This window comes from Motacilla alba, chromosome 6 (genome assembly GCF_015832195.1).
Source record: "Motacilla alba alba isolate MOTALB_02 chromosome 6, Motacilla_alba_V1.0_pri, whole genome shotgun sequence".
NCBI lineage: Eukaryota > Metazoa > Chordata > Aves > Passeriformes > Motacillidae > Motacilla > Motacilla alba.
Window position 1 is genome coordinate 26,364,119 of NC_052021.1, and position 21,745 is coordinate 26,385,863.

At 43.9% G+C, this 21,745-nt stretch overlaps 2 protein-coding genes across 5 annotated transcripts; one reads left to right on the top strand and one right to left on the bottom strand.

The window, feature by feature from the left end:
* Window positions 1-1,334: 1,334 nt before the first annotated feature.
* Window positions 1,335-20,204, top strand: PDCD4 (programmed cell death 4). 4 transcript variants are annotated; one of them, XM_038140914.1, is made up of 13 exons: window positions 1,335-1,465; window positions 5,365-5,512; window positions 6,689-6,785; window positions 10,063-10,359; window positions 10,918-11,012; window positions 12,652-12,765; window positions 13,029-13,250; window positions 13,512-13,609; window positions 15,113-15,227; window positions 16,070-16,177; window positions 17,250-17,360; window positions 18,116-18,255; window positions 19,468-20,204. In XM_038140914.1, exons 3-13 carry the CDS (start codon window positions 6,746-6,748, stop codon window positions 19,526-19,528), a joined length of 1,401 nt encoding a protein of 466 aa, XP_037996842.1. In that variant the 5' UTR covers window positions 1,335-1,465; window positions 5,365-5,512; window positions 6,689-6,745; the 3' UTR covers window positions 19,529-20,204. The 4 variants fall into 4 exon arrangements, with proteins under 4 accessions (XP_037996842.1, XP_037996840.1, XP_037996843.1 ...); XM_038140912.1 differs by lacking the exon at window positions 1,335-1,465 and adding an exon at window positions 1,529-1,767; XM_038140915.1 differs by lacking the exon at window positions 1,335-1,465 and adding an exon at window positions 1,529-1,714.
* BBIP1 (BBSome interacting protein 1) lies at window positions 20,195-21,274 on the bottom strand. The gene is made up of 2 exons (XM_038140916.1): window positions 21,123-21,274; window positions 20,195-21,047 (listed from the first exon to the last, which is right to left on the bottom strand). The coding sequence occupies exons 1-2, from the start codon at window positions 21,166-21,168 to the stop codon at window positions 20,872-20,874; spliced, it is 222 nt and encodes a 73-aa protein (XP_037996844.1). The 5' UTR covers window positions 21,169-21,274; the 3' UTR covers window positions 20,195-20,871.
* Window positions 21,275-21,745: the final 471 nt, after the last annotated feature.

A 21,745-nucleotide genomic window follows, 5' to 3' on the forward strand; every position in this document is an offset into this window, starting at 1 on the left:
CAGAATAAATGATCAAAAGGAGGCATCAGACATTTTGATTACCAACCATTCGACAATGTGGTTCTGGAATGGCCTCCCCACTGCAGTTGTGCATGCAAAATATTGAATTGCTTTGAGGATGGAACTTGGCAAGGTCACGATAAGGATTATATCACATGGTGCCTTTGATAGGAGACCAGATAGCACAGAAGTTCCTGCCAGTCCTAAGCACAAAGGTAAATGTTCTGTAAGCCTCTGTCCATATAAATATAGAGCATGTGATTATATACACACAAAAAACAGGCACATGATTTATTAATCACAGGACCTCAGCTTGTCAAATAATAATTACAAGGCAATAACACACCTTGTTTTAATAAACGGCTCCCTAAGATTTTCTCCCACAGTAAACCAGTAAAAAGGGACAATTATTCTGAGGTAGAGGCGGCATTTTGTGTTTCTGGTTGTAAGCTTTTAAATGAACTCACTGTCTGGAACTCTTAAATCAAGTACTCCCATTTTTCTGCACATTTCACAAGTTCAGCCCTTTCCAGTAAAGCGTCTTTTCAGATGCGTGATTGCCCTTTGTTAAGGCAAGAATGAACAGATGACAGCGGCAGCACGGAGGAGACATGCCTGGCACAGTTGAACGGAGCAAAGCCGCCGCTGCCGCTGCCAGGAGGGTGCACTCAGGGCCCTGAACGGGGCAGGCTCCTTGTGCGATGTGAGGGGCAAGCCCTGGGAAGGCACGAGAGGAACGGGAAGGCAGTGATTCGGGAAAGTGTTTATGCAAAGCCACGGCAGTGGGTGACTCTCCGGTCTCCGTGCTCGGGCAAACGCAGGGCGATCCCTTCTCCACCTCGCAAGGGAGCCCAGCCCCGGCGGGCGCTGCACACCCAGGTCTGCGGCACAGCCCCGCTCCCAGCTCTCGGATGGAGCTGCACGAGGATGTTCCAAAGCAGCTCCAATTACTGAGCATTAAAAAAAGTGAAGGCGTGTTTCAGCACCCTTTCAACCTGGAGCTGACGCTGCCTGATGAAGAAGAGTGAAGAAGAAGGGGTTCGCTGTGTCTGCAGCTCATTTCATGAAGGCACCTTAGCCGAAGATGCAAAAATAAAAGTAGTCTGAAGGGAAAGAAAGCAGAAGGCCAAGAGACAGGCAACTGAACAGAGCAGATTGATTTAACAGATATGATACATTTTTGCTGTCTGCATTATGTGTGGAAATTCTTATTCCAAGTGACACAGTAACAGACTCGACTGTAATCAAACAGCCCCGCTGAGGTGTCAGGAGCACAGATGCTGCCTATCGAAAATATTTAAAACAGAAAGTAAAACTTTGAAAACTCCGCAGTGGGGAGCGCAAGGGAAATGTTGGGTGGCGTTTCTAACCCAAGGCAACTTCTGCCTGCTTTTCACCGCTCTCTCTGGTGCGGGAGGTGGGAAGCCCTGCGTGAGTCACCCGGCGACAGCTCCGGCGGAGCTCGGTGAGGAGCGGAGGCCGGGCAGGGCAGCGCGGAGACACGCGGGGTCCATTGTGCACGGGGGAAGGGAAGGGCTGCTCCACGCGTTTGGGGCAACTCCAGCCAATGGATTCCTCCCCTGGGTGTTGCGGGAGGGCTTGGCCTGCCTGTGAGAAAGGGAGGGGAGAGTTTGAAAACAACCCAGCAGGCTCTAAAGGAAGGAAGACTGCTGGAAAGTGACCTGCTCGCCTCCGTGCAAGCATTTTGCTCCAGGTGATCGGCGACGGTCGGGGTGGAAGCGCAGGAGGGGCCGAGGCGCGGCGCAGGTAACCCGGGATGCAGGTGTCGGGCAGCGGGGTCCGGCTGGACACCCCCACTGCTGCCTCGAGCTGCAAACCCACCAGAAACGCTCCAAAGAATTTGGAAAGTTTTTTGGTTTTGTTTAGTTGTTGGTGGTTTTTTTGTTTGTTTGTTTTGTTTTGTTTTTTTTTTCCCATGTGAGGAGGAATTTTGCTGTTTTGTTTTCATGGGGATTTTGGTGGTACGTTTGCTATTAATACGTCTGGGGGAGGGAGGGAGAGCAGGAGCGAGCGAGCAGGTCTCTACAGCTCGGAGGTTAGCATGTGATCAGCTGTTTTCTACTTATTGCAGGCAGCTTTGAGGTTAGAAAGGGAAAAAGAGGTGATGTCTTTTAGTAGGCTGGTTGATGCAGTGGAAAAATACAAAATATCTTTCATGCACATCGGCTCTTTTTCAAGTCATACTGCTTTAGAAATCAGAAAATATGTGCAGATGAGATTTTCAGTGATTGATAACCCAGCTGCTAATAGAGATATTCAGCAAAAGAAAGAAAAAAAACCCACACAATTTTCTTGTCTGGAGGTGTGCTGGATGGTTTGGGGGTTTTCATCTTCTTTGACTACTGACCCAGCTTTTAGGCCTCTTGGAAGTGATCGAGTCCTAAACTTTAGCAGAAAATCCTTTAGCAATTTTCCATGGTGCTTTAAAAGGTGTAATTGGCATGATGCTGTATTTTGTGCCATCTTCTCTTGTGCAGGTTCTGGTTACCGTTTCAGTCTCTCTGTCACCTCTTCTTTACTGAAAAATCTCTTTAAAGCCCCACTCTGCCTTGCAGGGAAAGCTGAATTCCACCATCAATGTTCATAGATGGAATTTATTTTCCAAATCTTGGAGATGACACTGTGATGGTTTGCTTGGTATGCACGAGACAGCAGAGGTGCAGAGAACAAACTAGGAACTCTTTTTTGATTGATGGGGAAACAACATCTTTTAAAGCTGCCTGTAGGTCGCGTGTGAAAAAAATCTTGTGTGAGCACGTTGGACTGTTCTGACTTGAAAAATCTGCAATTTAGTGTCTTCATGAGCAAGAAAGGTTTTCTTTCTGTCATTTAGCTGATGGGGAAAGTATCATGAAAACATGGCAATTGTGCTGCACATTCTTTTAACAGATTGTTGTTTTAGATGTTAAACCTATTTTGGATGATTCATGCAGAGCCAGGCCAGTAAATTAATTCTGAGGCTCTTACACAAGGGAGCTTTGGCTTTTATTTCAGTCAGAAGTGTACCAATCTGGAGTGGAATTATACGGCAAAAATATTTAATAATAATACAAAAGTCAAGTCATAATCTGGTTAACTGAGGAGATTTCTCTGGCTGGCAGCTGGAAAATCCTAAAATGCACAAGTACCAAAGCAGAAGAGATCTGTATTTGCTTCCCTCATTGCTTGGGCTCTCTGGAGTGACAAATTAGGGAGAGAAAACAAAGGATGAGCTGAGTATTGAGGAGACCTGAATGGAGGCAAAGCGCATGACAATTAGAGGAGACTGTCATCTCTAATTAGGTGCGTGTCCTCAGGCAGTTCGTGTAAACAGGGTAAATGTAAACTGAATCAAGGTGGGAAGTTTGGAAGGCTGTGGACGGGCACGCACGGTTTGGCTGTCAATCCTAAACCTAACCCTTAAGCCTGTGAAGCGTGTCAGCAGGGGAGAAGGGGCTGCGAGCAGCAGCAATCCCGCCCGCAGCTCCGCTCCCCGGCCGGCCTGCGCCGAGCCCCGGCCCCGCGCCGAGGGACGGGCTTGTGCGGCCCCAGGCCCGAGCTCCCCCTCTTAGCAGAGAGAGACATACAGCGATAAGAGGTACTGGATTATTTTTTCTGATGGCTTTCTTCAGAAAAGGCAGAAAAATAGACTTTTAATTACAGATGAAGGACAGCACGTGAGGGAGGAACCAGGCACAGCTGCCCCGTTCCCGCGGCTGCCCCGGGGCTAGCACCGGGCCCCTCCAGGCGCGGTGTGAGGAGCCGTTCTCCCACATCCCGGGGGCTGCCGCTGCACACCCGCCCGCTCGGCGGCGGGGCTCAGGCGATGCCGTCCCGCTCGGGGCCGCGTCCCTCAGGGCAATGAGGCCCGGCTCAGGTGCGCCTCAGGCCCCCCTCCCCGCACCAATGGCTCCTTCCCGCTCCCGCCCCCCCGACCCACCCGCGATGGTCTCGCCCTCCCTGCTCTCCCCCGGCCTTCCCTCCGAGCCGAACGCGCGCCGAGCTCCGCCCGCCGATTGGCTGCGGGGCGGGCGGCAGCCAGCCAATGGCGGCGCCGCGGGTGGCCGTGTCGCTGGGGCAGAAAACTCAGGCAGGCAGGCGGCGGGCGCGCGCGCGGGGGCGGGGCCGGGTGGCGGGCGCGCGCACGGCCGGCAGCGGGAGCGCGCGCGGCGGCGGCTGAGGGGACTCGGGCCGGCCCGCGGCGCTGAGGGAGCGGCGGCGCTGCTGCGGGCGCATCCCGGGCGCTGCGGGCGCTCCCGGGCCGCGGCAGCCACTGCCAGGCCCGTGCCTGTGCGCCAGTCCGGCCCCGGCGGCCTGAGCCCTCGGCGCCGCTCCCAGCGGCCTGCGGCCCTCGGTCCGGCGGCCCGAGCCGTCGGTCCCGCCCGCTCCTCGGCGCCGGCGCTGCGCCGCCGTTGGTCCCGGCCGGCGGCACGGGTTTGGTAGGAGTACCGAATCTTACCGTGGCTTTTGTGTGTGTGTGGCTGCGGAACAGCAGCTGGTGTTGGCAGGTCTCCAGAGCTTCGGTAATGGGGGGTGCTTGCCTAAAGTTAGCGAGAAGGGAAAAAAAGTGCATGCTCTGTGAAAGTTGCTCTGGGATGCTTTGCACCTCGGGAGGTCTTGAGAACTTTCGGAAGCTTTGTCCTGCTGCGTGTGTTGTTTGTAAAGGTTAATGTGCCTGCTGAGGTAGAGTTGCCTGTTTAGATGAAGTGAAAGAAATGGCAGTGGGTACAGAGTACTGAGCATGTTTCATTGTTGGATTTCAGTGACTTAGAAAAATACCCTTGTTTTATGAACTATTTTAAAAGCACTGTTCATATCACTGATTCATCTTAAAAATTGCCATGGCGTTTATGCTGCCTAAAGTGGCTTCTGTCCATTTTGTTCCTGTATTATCTCTTCCAAAATGGATTCTGATGTTTTAAAGGCACTTCTGCAAATTGAGTTCCATAGTTTTATCGGTAGTGCTGTGTGATGTAAGTCTGCAAATGAGAAGATGATGGGTTTTGGATACAGTGATAAATCCCAGCATCCTGAAGCTCCAGAATCTTCTGGTTTGAGTTAGTGAGAAGGTGCATTGCTAAACTGAGAGTGTATCTCCTGTCTCCTGATCAGTGTGACAGCAGGACTTGTAAGGTTTGGATATTCCATTATGCTTGTCATAATCAAAGTGGGATGCTGAATCTCAGAGTGGTACTGCATGGAAGCTGGGCTGTTATTTATTAAGTTGCCACAGGTGGAGGATTTCAGCTAGGGTCTTGTACAGGAAGAGCGTTTCTCCCCTTGAAATATAGAACTTGGTTACAAATGATGAAAACTGTGATTATTATTTAACACAGGTTTTGTCCTTTTTTGTCTTTTCCCAAGAGGTGCACAACTGATGGAACATTCCACTGGGAAGGATAAAACTGTTCTTTCAAGGTAGTTTGCGCGGATTAGACTGAGACCTGCAGGGAAAAATATCTCAACCGACAGTGACTGGGAACACTTGAGAACTCCTGAATGATTGCTTGAGGTAACTCACGAAAAATATTCATTCAAAAAATGTGTGGGGCAGGGAAGGCTCTTATTGCACAAGGCTGGGAACTGTTTAGTTGGCGTTAGGAAATACAAGACCATAGCAGCTGAATGCTGTGCCCCAAACCGGAGTTTCTTTATTGCCAACGGTCTGTTATGAATCATTTGCCATTAATGGGTCTGTGGCAGGCAAGTGGGCATGAAAGGGGAAAACCAGGGAAGAGAAAAGGGGAAGGGAATGCAGTTGTTTGGTGTCACAATCTTGCCACTCAACGGTGAAGAGTTTTCAGGGCAGCAATGGATGAGATGGGGAAAGAAGGGCTCCTGAATTCTTATGGGACAGACACAAATACCAGTAATATTCCGAGGCCTATGAAGGGATTTGTGAAAGTCTTGCAGGTGAAGAAGTGTATGAGGGAATTCTGGGACTGCTTAATTTTTTGTGTACATAAAGTAAAGATGGATGACGGATGATCCTCTTCACAGTGACGTGGGGTGGTTTGGAGAATAGCAGCTGCTAGGAAGGGGGAGAAAGAGGAGCAGAAAAAGAGAAGTGTTTAAACGAGAACTTTATCCCTTGCAGATTGAATGGTGGTTGCATGGAGTGTTTGAAGGGTGCAGAACACAGATGTGAGAGCTTGATAGCTGTGTGTACACATACAGTAAAACAAACACTATGTCCTTGAGGGGAGGATCAAAAATTAGCTTGTTTTCTAAGGGCTGGGCTGAACTCGATAAATTGGTACCATTTTATCAGCATCATTCACATGAAGAACGTTTCTCTCATGGATGCAATTACAACATTGATATTGTACACTCATACAGATAACCACTTGGCAGAACAGGACAGTCTAGGTTGATAGAAGTGGCTTTTATCAGCTAAAAAAAGCTGTGTACATGGGGCTTTTGCACTTAAAATAACGGCTTTTGTCCCATTTATAAGCAGCAGAACTGACAGCTGCTAAGGCATCCAGGCTTGGATGTGTTGGAGGGTGGTGCTTCTCTCTTGCTACACCATTTACCTTCCCAGGAACTTTACTGGGAAGTAAATTAGCTGCTACTAATAGTTAATTATAGCTGAAGCTCCTCCATTTTTATATTTTGTGAGTGAAGCCTTTGCATTTGACTTTGATCTAGAGTTTTTTGTTCTTTAAGCTTTTCTGTTTCTGTTTAGGCCTTGGAGGGAAAGCATTAAGATTTTACATTTCACAGTCAGCTCTGTTAAGCAGCTATGGAAATAGAAAAGGAACACATTTATATTACCCCAACAGGTAAGTAGTATATTCAGTTGTTTTGGTTTTTTTGTAAACTTAAAATTGCTTAGCTCTCCAGAAGGGTTCTCTGTAGAAAAAAATTCATCACCTGATAATTTTTTAACAACACTGATTTAGAAAAAAAAAATCATCAAAAACTTACAGAACAATTCCTTCAATTGTATATAAAAAATCCTGCTCTATTATGTTTATTTAAAATTTATTAAAATAATAAAGTTAGCATTTCTCTAAGTTACTGGATAGTAGTTGCACTTGTCTCCTTATCATCTGAGTTCAGGTAGTGCTGGTGTGAAGAAAAGAATAAGCTTAAAAGTAAAATCTGTAGGTGTGTTTAAATTCTGCTTTTAAGCAACAATTTACCTTAAAATTAAGGAAAACAAATGTTGAAGGCCTTGACTGGAAGTGGGCTGGCATGGGAAAATTTTAGGAAGTACCTGTTAGAGAATACCATGAGATGGACTGCTTTATCCATGTCACACATTTATTTTATGATGCTTAGTCAGGGTAACGCAGGTTCATGTTGTTTTCTGTATCTTCCAAAGGTTGTGATGGTCTGCACTGACTCTTTCAGGTCAAAGAGGTTTTAAATGCTTTTTAGAATAACATGTATCTATTTTAGGATGGTGGGTAATGCAGTTGAGGTGGAAGTATACTCCATGTGATTTCCGATATTTAAGCGGAATTAGGTTAATGCAGAAAACACCTTGGTTCTCAACGTTTTAGAATTATATTTGGCTGACAGGTGGAAAGCTGCAGGAGAGCTGGGCTGGCAGAGTTTGGACAGTTAAAATTGGTAGAAGGTAGCCCATAAAAGCACAGATTTTAAGCGAGCCTGCTAGGCTGAATGGCAGGGTAATGAGATAAATTTGGATAACTTCTTAATGTATTGTAAGCAAAGTATTAAAGTTGATTGAAGACTGTTACAGCCTATCTACGTATATGTTATATGAAAATAAGAAGCTAGAAGGAAGACCTGCACCATTTTATAGGTTCTTCTTTATTTTATTTTATTATATAAGTTTTTGGAAAATAGTTTATGTGTTCAGTCTTTTTTTTCAAGCCTAAGTAGGTAACTAATAGGGGAGGACCAGTTGGTTACCATATTATGGAGAAAGAGGCTGCAGCTGGAAGTTACAGTGTTATATAAAAAACAGTGTAGTAGTGCAGTGAGAAATATTAATTCTTATGGGTTTCCTGTGGAGGATTTCCTTTAGTCTTGAATCTGAGATCAGGATTGTGTAAGGAGGTTGGACTGTAGCCTCCCCTTTAATCCTTAGCTGTCAGAGTCAGGACTGACTTGTGTTAATTGTTGGCAGTTTCCTTTGGATCTGAGGAAGAAGTAACTGGTCATTGCAGAGTGGAGTTTCTGGACAGCCAGAACTCAGGTCTAAACTGGAGAAATTGATGGGAGACTGAGCATGAAGAAGAATTTGAGTGGATTTGACTAAGAGGAGCTGGTTGTTGCTGATGGGCTCTCCTGGGGAATGAGAGGAAGGAAACCTGTTTGGGTTTGCTCTTTTTTTCCTCTCTGTTAGCTTTATGCAAATCTCTCATTGTTTTATTAAAATGTTAGACAAACAGAGAAAGCCACTTGTGAGAAATCTTTTCCTGGATGTGATGCATGCTTTTCGTTTTTAGCTTGCTGCAAGCATAAAAGGAATGCTTTTGTGGGAGTAATGAGTGGAAAGATGGAGCTTAGCCTGGAATGGCTGCATTATTGCTCAGCTGTAGCATTCGCATCTCTGAACACCAGTATCTAAATGTTATTTCTTTGATCACAAAAGGAGGCAGTTCCGTCAACGTTTGCTCAGTTTAATATAATCTTTGGTGTGGGTAAATACTTGGAGATTAGCAATATTTTACTAGTCCACTTTGCTTTAAAAACAATTTTTCATGAACTTGTTTCCAAGTGAAAAACCATAATTCTGAGAAATATTGCCAAATGCATGTTGCTGATGAGCAGATATTGAATGGGTGAACTAATATGTTAGCCAAGTTCAAATGTAAATTTTGAATATTCTTCATATTCTGGGTTTATGGCAGTGAACTCTTCTGTAAAGCAGTTTTGGAAAAGCACCTTCTTCTGAGTGCCCTCATATTGCCCTGCTGGTGTTGGGGCTGTGGGTTGTCTGCTCAGTTCTGAAGAAATGGAGAACTGTGTAACAGAAAGCTGAGGCTGTTGTCTGTCTGTGTGTGTCTTCTAATTTGCAAGGACTCCCAGGGTACTCACTGGAATGTAAACAGGTTCTCAGGTGCTTTTTCTTTTTTTTTTTTTTTTTTAATCTTGATTAGTTAAGAAGGGGAGGAATAGCTTGTGAAAGCTTTTGTTTATAATGCTCTAAATAAGACATTCTGCTGAACCAGGCAGTGCGAGTGGGGGACAGCTTAACTTTGTGAAATAAGACTTTGGACCTAGACATGAAATGTGCTTCCTCAGAGGGTGAAGTTATTGTGCTTCTTGGTGCTCTGAGATATTTACAGATCCTTAAGTAGTGAGAGAGTTTTTTGTTGGGTACAAAACAAGCCTATTATATTTGATTGTGTTGTGTTTAGAAACAGTCTTGACAGAAGCTACAGTGAGGGACAATCCACAGAGAGGAGAGATCCCACTGATTCAAAGGACTGTATATTCTAGGAGTCTTCATTACCAGGCTTCTCCAAGCTTTGTAGTGAACAGCATTTTTCCCCCCATAACTTCAAAAACAAAAAATAAAATTAGTAATGTTTTTATATTCTTCTATGTCTAAACTGTTGCTTTTCTTGCTAGTGAGCTGTGTTTGAAATTCCTTAAATTGAATAAGGGGAATGTTAGTCGATGATTTAGGGACTTAATTTCACTTTGATGACGAGTCTTGTAACATTGGTGAGTTCCTCCAGAATTTACTGTATCGGCAGTTTCATTTGTTTCTAAATCAAGAGAAGAGTGGGAGGAGTGAGAACGAGGCACTTAGATCTATGCACTTAGGAGTTTGGATAGTTTTTGTTTAACAAGGGTGGGGTTTTCTGTGGTTTATGTATTTATGTACGGTTTTATTAATTTGCTCTCCAGCTCTTGACATCTGCTCTGTTTAGGTTGTGGATATTTTGTGCAGGGGAATAAGGAAGTCCTTATTACTGCAGTATGTAGACATACCTTAAAAACAACATTTACCTTTACACTGTTGAAAACAAGAGTCCTGTATGATGTTATAGTCCTTTCTAAATGCAGTGTGTTTTGGTATTCTAACATAAAACTGTTTAAAACGATAAGGTTTTTTTCTGTCTTCTTTTTAAGAACTTGAGAATCTAAATGATGCTCCATTTTCTGGTGATGAAGAAAATGGTGGGTCTGAGGAACGAAAAACTGAAATCAATGGAAATTGGATCCCTGCAACCTCAATTACTGAAGCCAAAATAAATGCTAAAGCAAAGAGACGGTTGAGAAAAAACTCTTCTAGAGATTCTGGGAGAGGAGACTCTGTTAGTGAGAATGGAGAGACACTGAAGATTGGAGTTGTACCAACGAGCCCAAAGGGCAAACTCCTGGACAGGCGATCCCGGTCTGGAAAGGGAAGAGGTCTACCAAAGAAAGGTTGGTGTATCTTAGTGGAGAGAGTAGAATGAGAAAGATAAAGATTAGTTCAAAGCACAGTACATTTTTTTTCTGCTGGGAAATGATTCTGGGAATCATTTTCATAAACCACAGTCTCTGTGCAAGCATTTGGCCCTTTGTGTTATTTAGTGGGTGGCAATAGCAAGTGGCAACAAATCTGTCTGTGATCAATCAACATCTGTCTTTGAGGGAAGTACATTTCCTTAGCAAGCTTCATACATAAATCTGAGCTATTGGTGGTTCACGGGACTGTTACTAATGCAAATTTAAATCATGGTTGTATTTGAAAATACAGTTTCAACCTTCAGAAATTCTTGTGCAGTCCATACTGCTTCTAGTGTCTTCCTGGAAAGTGATGAAAAGTGGCTGAGGAAGTGGGAACTTGTCAGACAGGCACACCCTCGTCAGCATATATTGTTAGACAGGAGATGGGCACAAGCAGTGACAGATCACTTTTAAGTGAAAGAATGTTGTATTGAAATCAGAAGTGCTGTTTGTAAACTGGTGGTCCTCACTGACTCTCCCATATTTTGCCAGGTGGAGCAGGTGGTAAAGGAGTTTGGGGAACACCAGGTCAAGTGTATGATGTGGAAGAAGTAGATATTAAGGATCCTAATTATGATGATGACCAGGTATGTAAATAGTTTCTTTGCAGTGTTGGTTTATATTGCCTTTAATCGATTTCAATGGCCTTGTGAGTTAACATGAATGTCAGCCTGGCTACACTCAAATGCTCATTTTTATGCTCAAGAATAGATTAATGGCTAGTAAAAGGTCAGCTGGTGTATACGTCACCATGTAATACTCACAAATCTTATCCCCAAGCCCTCTTTCTGTGCCTGAGTAAGCAGCATCCCTTTCCCAGGTGCGTTCTCCACTGCTATTTCCCACGGAGGTGGATGTTGCAGTGCTGCTCCATATTGCACACAAACACTGTGTTAAAATTGCAACACAGACTTGCTCAAGTTGGGAGGTTTGTGGGGACAGTATCCTTTATAATTATATAACAATCCCTGTATTTCCAGCCTGCCCAATGTCTTGTCTGCTTGGTATAAACACTTCATGAAGTTGATAGCTTGGACATTTTGTTGACGTATATTTATTTAGACTGTGTTATGGAAGATTGTATCTTACAGCCATATTAGTGGGAGAAGGGGAGAGAAAGCAAATCTTATTGGGCAGAGGGGCTTTCTGTCATTGAAAGGGAAATGGTGATTAGGAACACAGATTGCTGAAGTCTCTGAGATCAATACAATCGCAAGACTGACCATCAGTACACTCGGTATGACATAAGCAGAGCAATGGTGGTGTCCTTTGAGTAGAGGCTGTTTGTAGCTGCTGATAGTATGGTATGTGAGGATATCAAAACCTTCTTCCAGGATCATTTTCCCCTAAAATTTGACACTTTACATTAACAGAAATAGCCATTAAAATGGAGCTGACAAGTGCATAGAACCAAACTGAATAAAGAATTAACATTTTTTGTATCTTTGGTATGATGGAAGGATAGGATTTTTGATTTCTACTATACTTCTTGATCATGCAAAGTTTATTTCCATTAAACATTGGTTGAAAAACGTCTTTGATCAGATGTCTTTGTTCAGCTCTGTAGTATTGCTCTGAATGTTGCTTCTCTAGGTGCAGAGTAGGGAACTGAATTAGAGCAGGGAGATCTGGTGCTGCTGGAGCTCTGCAGGACAGGTGATACATGAGGCAGTTGCTGTGTGCCCCTTCTTTTCCCTCAGGGAACGCCTTTGCTGACAAATATTCTGAAAATGCCTTTTCTGCGATTGTGCATGGCACCACCCGTCTGGTCACAGAGTCACCAAGGAGGAGGGAACAGGGCAGGGTTCCTGCCAGGGACAGCAGTGCCACTTGCAGGGGAAGGTGCTGTGGCACAGCCAGCTGCTGGGCTGAGGCAGGAGCTTCTGCTGCTTTCCCTTCAGTATGGAGGCACTTGACCTCTGCTCCTGTGGTATCAGTTGAATCCTAGGAACAGAGTTGGGTGTGTTTACCACTGTTTTAACAGTTAATTCGGCCTTTCAGTTGAATTCAGCTAACAGTAAAGTCAAAATATGAAGAAGTATGACAATTAGCCAGCATTGTCCACACTTTATTAGTAGAGATAGAGTCTAATGTTTTTTGGTAAAATATTGACTACCAAGAACAAAGCATTAAGGATTAAAAAACCACTGTTTTGATGCTATTAGTGCTGCATACAGTGCAAGAAAAGACAGTTAGGATATCTGCTTCTGTTGTCTTTTATAACAGGAGAACTGTGTCTACGAAACAGTAGTTTTACCTCTTGATGAAAGAGCATTTGAAAAAACTTTAACACCAATCATCCAGGAGTATTTTGAACATGGAGATACTAACGAAGTTTCGGTATGTTATGTGCCTTTTTATTTCTTTGTTTTAGGGGTCAAAGCTGTAGCATACAGGGTAATGCAATTGCCAGCTCTGAATGAATTTATAGAGAAGTTGGCAAGAAATGTACTGTAAGAATACTCAATCAGTTATACTAATTATGTGAGCAGAAGCATATATGTAATTGTATAAGCACATAAATATTTATTTGAGGTCTAATTATATATTTAAATTATAAAAATGATGAAATCTCATTGTTTTGTTTTTCAAATCTTATCTAGGAGATGCTGAAGAACTTAAACCTTGGTGAAATGAAATACAGTGTGCCAGTGCTGGCTGTTTCCTTGGCATTAGAGGGGAAGGCTAGTCACAGGGAAATGACATCTAAGCTTATCTCTGACCTTTGTGGGACAGTAGTAAGCAAAACTGATGTGGAAAAATCCTTTGATAGACTGCTCAAAGAACTGCCTGAATTGGTGTTGGATTCTCCCAGGGCACCACAGGTATATTTGTAAATCTTTATGCCAGTAGTCAAAAGCTTTTTGTGGCTAAAATAGATCAAATAAAATGAAATAGACTCTGTGTTTTGAAAAATATCTATTGATTTTCTTACTGTCTGTAATCCTCTCCCAATTACCCACGCTGTGTTTTCACTTTGAAACAGCTCATTTAAATAAAATCTGAAAATCAAGCACATTATAATTATCTACTCAAAACTTCTTTGAAATTCAGCATTTAATTAAAATGCTTCTGTTTTGTTGCAGTTGGTGGGCCAGTTCATTGCTAGAGCTGTCGGAGATGGGATCCTAAGCAGCACCTACATAGATGGCTACAAAGGCACTGTGGATTGTGTCCAAGCTCGGTAATTTCCTTGCTTTCTCTACAGAGACAGTTTTCTATTCCAAATGTCAAAGATGATGATCAGGAATTCACAGCTTCAGAATAAATCATGCAGTTCTTTAACTTCTTTTTTTATTATTTTTAATTTGAAATAAAAAAACCCAACCACAAAACCTGCCACAAAACCAACAAAATCCAGAATGACTCAAGTCAGAGGAGAAATACTGAGTTCTGAAAAAGGAATTAATATATTTGAGTTGAGTTTGTCATGTTTGTTGTCCAGCTTATGTTCGAGGGTGAAAAATGAGCTGAAAGAAGTGGTTATGGAAGGTTTTGTCTTAGAAAAAGCTTTAATGTGATTAAATGGGTAAATATAGCATCAGGACAGCTGCTGTAAATATGTTGTGAAATACACAAGGGATTAACTGTTTTGCCTTACAAAGGTTTGCAGCCTGTGCAGTGATTTCCGAGACTTTCTCTGTAATGCTCTATTTGTCAAGAAGTACAATTGTTTTCCATGTCAGTGTGAGAAGTTTGAAGGAGCAGTCTCTGACAAAGAGGGATGTTTTAATAATGAGTCATGTTTTATTTTTCTTACCCCCATAAGTGTATGTTTCAGGCTTGATATGGAGGTGCTGAACTCCTGTTTCTTCCAGAAGTTGCATTTGTACTGATTATAGTTTGGCACTTGCAGGAGGAAGAGCAGTTCTTAGCTGCCTACCTTGGGGGCTCAAATTGAGAAAATTGTCTGTCACTTATATAAATTGTCCTGTGATTTGAAGGATTGTAGCCTGCATTCTGCACATCTGGGATGCTTTGCTGCCTTTGTTATTTCTTGGCCAGTCTTTCCTGCTCATTAAATCTTGGTGAATAGAGTTATTGTTATTGGCTTGCCCCCAGCATGAGGACTGGGAGAACTGTTCCTCCTTTACATGGACGGTACATACTGTATCCCAGACTTCTTTTTTGTCACCTCACTTCCCTTTTTATACTTTTTTCAATAAACTGGCAGGCATCCCTAGCTTGTGCTATTTTTCCAACTACATATTTACCTTCTGAAGTGTTTTCTTTGGCTTAAATTCTAAAGGTTTCATAATTCTTCAGACCCAAATGGAAAATAGTATTTCAGTAGAAAACTGTTCTTGAGTGTGGCAGCAACTCAGGCCTTTTTTGTTTGAAATCTACCTGCCAAGCTGCATTCTTGGAAGAGTCTGGATACAATCCATTTCTGCATAAGAAAAATATTCAGGTGTTTTTTGTGAGGATGTTTCAGGTTTTGCATTGGTGATTTAATCTTCTGCCATTGTTACCTTATATGAGCAGGAGTGTAAGGGTGACAGAAGGACAACGTGGGGAGCTTTTTTTGGCTGTTTTTTTTGATCTGGATGGTCACTTGGAGCTGATAACCCTGACCCCTTCCCAAAGATCTGGCAGCTTTGTCTGAGGAGATGTGGCCGCAGGAGAAGTTGCAGATGCATGTAATGAAGTTCTGTAATCAGGTTTAAAGCTCTGCCTTTGCCTCTAGAGCTGCGCTGGACCGCGCGACGGTGCTGCTGAGCATGAGCAAGGGAGGCAAGCGCATCGACAGCGTGTGGGGGGCTGGAGGGGGCCAGCAGTCTGTGAAACACCTGGTCAAAGAGGTAATGACAAAACTCCCCACTCTCCAGTGGGCTGTTGGTCTGAGCTTGCTTTGTTTGGGGTAGAGGGAAGAGGGACAAGTATCCCATACTACATGTCTTACATCATGAGTGTTGGTTTAGTTCTGTTGTTTGGACTTTCTCTTTTTATATAATTGATTTAGGTGAAATAGTAGAACTGATGTAGATAATTTACTTGATTTTGTAATGTTTGTCACTGGTGGGAGCATGCTAGTACAACATTCTGTATTGCAAGTGTATGTTTATTTTTGCTTCAAGCAAAACTTGTAAGCATTCAGATTTTTAAGACCTCACAGTATAAAGTGATAAACTAATTAAAAGAGCCAAGATGAAACTGGCTAAACTAGATAAACTAATATTTTTTGGCATTGCTGATCAAAAGCACAGTAATAACTGAAAAAAAGAGAGAGGAAGAAAGGAATGTTCAGAGATCCATGCTATAAGGTAAGCAGGTCTAAAGGAAAAGGCCATGTTACAACTTCTAGGTTGGGAGTCTAACAGATGATAGGAGGAGGCATTCAAGGGAGAGGATAAACTTAATGCCACCCACATGCTCCTTTTATGGTGACACACAGCTTATAAAACAATGATTGTGGTGCTTCTGTATCAACACTGTGGATAGGTACTTGGCTTACACTGTGTTTCAGGTTACTGATAATGTCTCAATTTAATTAATGCCTAAATTTAATTACATTTATAAAAGCATTGGCAGCAAGTTTGAGGAACTAACTTGCTGCTGGATTGCTAGTGGATCATCAAAACGGTTGACAGCTTTTACATTTTATATCTAATTATTGTTGGGTTTTTGTTTTAAAATTCAATAGATTGATATGTTGCTGAAAGAGTATTTGCTTTCTGGAGATGTATTGGAAGCAGAACGCTGCCTTCAGGAACTGGAAGTACCCCATTTTCACCATGAACTTGTATATGAAGTAAGGAGAAATTAGAGTCTCTTTAATAATTGTTGGTGTTTTGATGTGGGCATGCAAATAATATTACTGGCATCTGAAGCTTAGGTTGCTTGTTCTGTTATTTGAATAACTAAATTGTTTCATGTAAAGTTAAAGGTTTGTGTGCTCATTTGTGTGTGCATTGTGCAACAAGCAAGCTGCTGCTGACTCTGGGAAGATCCAGAAGTAATTTCTGGGGGTTAAATAGTTGAATTCAGGTTATTATAAGTTCCTGAAAATAAGATCTCCGTTTATTTTCTGCTGAGGAATAGCAACAAAGAAAATCCTCCCATGCTTTGTTTTTGTGTTTATTTCCTTCTAGTTTCAGATATCTGGGTATTCTAATGGGTGTTACCTGTTTTTGTTAAGTTACAGAGTTTCCTCTTTCAGGGTGGGATTGTTTCACCCAGCACATTTGTAAAAGCTTACAAATGTGCTGGGTGAAACAGCCTATATGGGAGACTGTTCCCATTTTTACTGTTTTATCTGCCCAATTGGGAAATGGTTGCTTACCAATAAAGCTGAACACCCACAATCTACAAAATGTCTTTTTTAGTAAATTGACTTGTTATAGAAAATTCCTTTACAATGGAACTACAGAATAATTTCTGTTGATGGGGGTTGTGCAGTATTGTAGATTTTAAGCTTCTGAGTACTCCTAAAATCACAGATAAGAAACCCCCATGGATACAAAATTAAAACCCCATGGATACAAAATTAATTTCAGAAAATTAATTAATTGCCGTCTGTACTGCAGCAGCCATATGGATATAGTCATGTAGTGCTGAAACCAGAGAGAGAAAGGCAATGCTTTTCATTCTGTAAAGTCCTTTCTGGTTTTTCATACCTTTTATCTTATCCAAAGAATTCTCATTAGTTTTTCTTTCCTAATAATAATAATAAACTGAAATTGTGAGTGCATGTAGCAAATGGGCTTTTTTCCCCAGGAAATTCATAATAACACATTCACTCCTTTCCGTACCTCATATGGTCACACACCTTTTACCTGAGCCAGTTTTCATTTTAGTCAAAACACTTGCATGGTTTGTTTTAGGCCATTGTACTGGTTTTGGAGTCAACTGGAGAAAAGACCTTTAAAATGATACTGGATTTGCTGAAAACTCTGTGGAAGTCTTCTGTCATTACTGTGGACCAAATGAAAAGAGTAAGTGTAGCATTTAGAGAACTTTGCATAAGGTCTTCCAAAATTTCCAGCTGCCTTTATGCAGTTAAAGGGTTAAAACTAATGATCTAAAATGCTAAAATATTGCTTCATCTTTTAAATTTGTCTTCTTATCTGTTTATCTGGTAGTTCTTTGTAACTGTAGTAGTACAACAAAGGCCTACTAATTACAAATGTCAAGTAGAGCTGTATAAAATCCAGTATTTTGCACAGATGGAACCATCTGTGACTTCTCAGGATGAGTATAGGACAGCAATTCTGTCCCAGGGCAGACTGGGGACCACACCAACACTTACATAAAAATTGACCCAGCTGTGTTGCCGGTGGGAGGTGATGAAATCATCTCAGGTTGTCCCCAGTCTCCCCTGCTGCATAAACTTGTGTTGGTCATTTGTGGCCACATTTTGTTCACTTACATGGAAGACTTATTCATTTTCTTCCCATGTCACCTCCCTTGTAGTAACGGGCAGGTTACATACAGATTCCATACTGGCTGTATTTCTGACTTCTTCAGAAGTTAAAAGTTCGGGTTGTGTTTTTATGTAGATAGATACTCGTGTAATGCCATGGTATGGGCTGATGTTATATACCTTATTTCTCTACTGACTTGTAGCTGCAATGCTTTAGGTTTGTGAAACCATATAAAAAATAAATCCTCTGGAATGCAGAAGGGTATTTAAAAACATTGTAATAAATCATAGAATAACCCAATGATTATTTGAATCCTTACACTGCAGGGCTATGAACGGGTTTACTGTGAAATCCCTGACATTAACCTGGATGTGCCACACTCCTATTCTGTGCTGGAGCGCTTTGTAGAGGAATGCTTCCAGGCTGGAATCATCTCCAAACCGCTGAGAGACCTCTGCCCTTCCAGGTACTTCTTTCACTGGAGATAGGCAAAGGCACTGCTTTGCCTTCCTGTCGTAGGGTACAGAGAACTTTGGGGCCAAAGTGTTGCTGACTGGAAACTGGAGGATGGACCAACAGTTGGTATGGTAAAATGTGTGTTAAGAAGCTGCACTGAGTGAAACCTGTTGAGGCTGGGATAAATATTTGAGGAAAGGCAGCCTCCTGTGAATCCCAGGCAGCACCTCTCAGTGCTCCTCAGAGAATAAAGGCTGCCTCTCCTCTGGTTTCCTGATTTGCTTGGTTGGAATCAGTGCAGCACCAGCCTGGAAGATCCAGGTGTCACAATGGTCCATGTAAATGACAGTGGAAAACTGTCAGCTGTACTGGGGAAATGAAAAAATAATCCTTAAAAAATGGTTTAAACTTACCAAACAGTGTGAGTAGAGTTCTGAGATGAGACAAGCAGTCCTGATATTTACATAAAAAGGAACAGGACACTAATATGGGATAAGCTCTGCAGACGACATTCCTCTTATCTGTCCTGTGATTTTTGTAATGCTTTTTTTTTTTGTTTTGTTTGTTTGTTTTTTTTATTATGGCTTGGTTACTTGCAGCATAAATAATGCTGTGTGAACTGTACCTAATCAGTATGCTGTTACCTCCTTACTGGTCATGAAACAGTTAAGAAGTTTCATTTCCTCTGGGGAATATATGTAATTTTTTAATAGGATGTTAATACTAGTATTCATAGTTTTATGCATTGGGAACAGTATTTATTTGACAGGTCTTTTCTATTTTGGGTGTTTTGTTACAGTTCTTAAATGTGATAAATTTGGATCTTGGAATGTTAGCATCTTTATCAAGAGCAGCCTCCATTTGTGGACTTCACACTTTAAAACCGTGTGTGTGCGTCTTGGCATGAAACGTTTTGCAGGTTTGGGTGTGTGGGAGGATAGAGAGTCATCACTGCATCAAAAGCTTGATTATGCTTTGGTTACCAGTTATATGTTGAGAGGCATTTTTGGTTTGTGTACTTCAGTTTTAAGTAGAAACCCACCATTCCTAGGTTTCCAAACCAGCATTTTTAAGCAGCTGAGCTGACATTGTGATCACTGCTAACCCTGCTGAACTCAGACTTTATTTGACTTCCAAGACCTGAGAGAAGATTCTTCTCAGAGACAAAAAACAAGCAACACTGCTCTAAATTACTGAAAAGAGACTTTCTGCTTTGTTCCAGGGGCAGGAAGCGTTTTGTGAGTGAAGGAGATGGAGGTCGTCTGAAGCTGGAAAGCTACTGAATGTGAGAGCTGCCTCCTGAAGCCTTACACGTTGAAAGGGAACATAGCTCGCTATCGATATATACAGCACGCATGCTCCTCTGGTGTGTGTATGGACACACATCTAGGACAGACCAAATTTAAGAGTTGCTTAGCACAGTTCGTATTTTTTTAAGAGCACATGTTTTGGGTACAAATTGTTTTCTTTTTTTTTTTTTTTAATAGTTTTGTAAATTTCAGGAAGAAGTGTTCTTTCTTTGGGCATATAGTAGAACAACTAGCCACTCTGCTGTGGTGGTGCCTTGAAATAAGCTATCTCTGTATGTGCCATGTTTATGACCTAATCATTCCACGTGTGCATCCATGTCTGACTGCCGCTCGCTCTTTCCAGGACAGTGCTGTCATCATAAAATCACTGGTTTATACAAAGCTTTATTATAGAAGGGTCAAGTTAAGCTGCTGTGATCCCATTTCCATTGCTGCTAAAGAAATACTGTGCTTTGGGAGTTTAAAAAAATTAGCAGTTTCTTTGTTTTAAAGAGCCCAAAAAAATACAGCTGGGGCACAAGACGAATTCATCTGTTTCAGGGGAGAACACTGGTTGGTTTCAGCCCCCATGTACCAAACTTGTCTTTTTTTCTATGTAACTGGAAAAGTGAAAAGTTCTGGTAAAACATATTAAAAATATTTTTTGTGACGCTCTTGTTTCTGCCTCCTTTTTATTTATTTTGAACAGAATAAATTAAGCAGTACATCTAAAGCTGCCCTTTAGTATTGCGATCAGGAGGAGAGCACAGAATAATTAAGCTCATGGCAAGTGAGTATTTACCAGATCTGTTTTGGAAAACACAACTGACTCGCGTAGGAGCGTCCAGGCTGGCACAGATACTGCGAACATGTCTTTGCAGCACAGCTTCGTCAAGCCTTTCCTCAAGAACAAGATGGATCTAAGGATGGCTCGCTTACAGGAACTCGGTAGAGCTTCTCCTTTGTTTTTCAGTTTCACGTCAAGAGTTCAGCTGTTCCGAAATGCTGGGAACAGCCATTCCCAGCCGGGAATGGGAATATGCTGTGCTCTAGGAGCCAAGCGCTTCAATGCTCCAGCGGGTCTGGTAAGGCCGGCTTGGAGCAGGGGGTTGTGGAACTCGGCTCCTCCCGCTTTCCGAGGGCTTCTGATACCTCTGAAGACGCGTTTAAAGCAGCGCCAGGGCAGCGACCAGCGCCCCTTCTACACCAACAGCGCCCGACGCGCGGCCTCCCCGCCCGGCCGCCACCACCGCCGCGTTCAGGCCCCGCTAACCCGCAGCCCCGCTGCCCAGCGGTACCTCCGATCGCGGGTGCCGCCGGGCCCGACCCTCCCCGCGCTACTGCCGGGGCGGCGCGGCCCCCGCGGACGGCGGCGGGGCCGCCTCGGGCGCCTGGGCCGCGTCCAGCGCCGCCCTCTGCAGCTTCTCCAGCTTCTCCAGCGACACCGACTTGAGGGGCAGGATCTTGGGCTTGCACAGCACCATGGCCGCCGTGTCCTCCACCGACAGCTGCCCTGCGAAGGGAGAGAAGGACCGTGAGCGAGCGGCGGGCCGGGCGGGCCGGGCCGGGCGGTGCTCGCCGCCGGTACCTTGCTTGGGCAGCACCTCCCGCAGCGCTCCCGTCCCCTCCGGCATGGCGGCTGCGGCGCGGCACCGTCCCCGGGGGCAACTACAACTCCCAGCTTGCACTGCGCGGCGCCACGCCCGCGCACCCCTCTCGTGTTCCCCCCGGTGCGTGCTGGGAGTGGTAGGCCTAACGGGGCTCCGGCTGCCCCAATGCGCGCTGGGAGCTGTAGTCCTTGGCGGCCTGCGCCGGGCAGCCCCGGGCGCGGCGGGAGCGGCTGCCCCGGGGCTGTCCCGGTCCCGGGATTCCGGGATGCCGCTCCCCGCCTCAGCTGTGCCGGGCTGTGCTCTGGGGCGGAGCCGTCCCACCTGCGCGGGCCTGCCCGGCCCGGCGAGCCGCTGCCTGCCCGCCCGCCAGGGCCTGCCGCGGAGCTCAGGCTTTGAGGCGCTTTTATGGTTTATTTTCTGCTTCTGTAAATAAAATCCCCACCAAACACCGTCCGGCAGACGGGCGTGGCCAGGGCGTACGCGTCCCGGTTTTCGTTTCCAGGCAGCGCCTCGGGATTCGCGCAGTGAATCATGCTGCTGTTTGACATGTAAACAGCAGTAAAAGCCGCTGTCTTTCTAAACACCGAGCGCTCAAATGTCG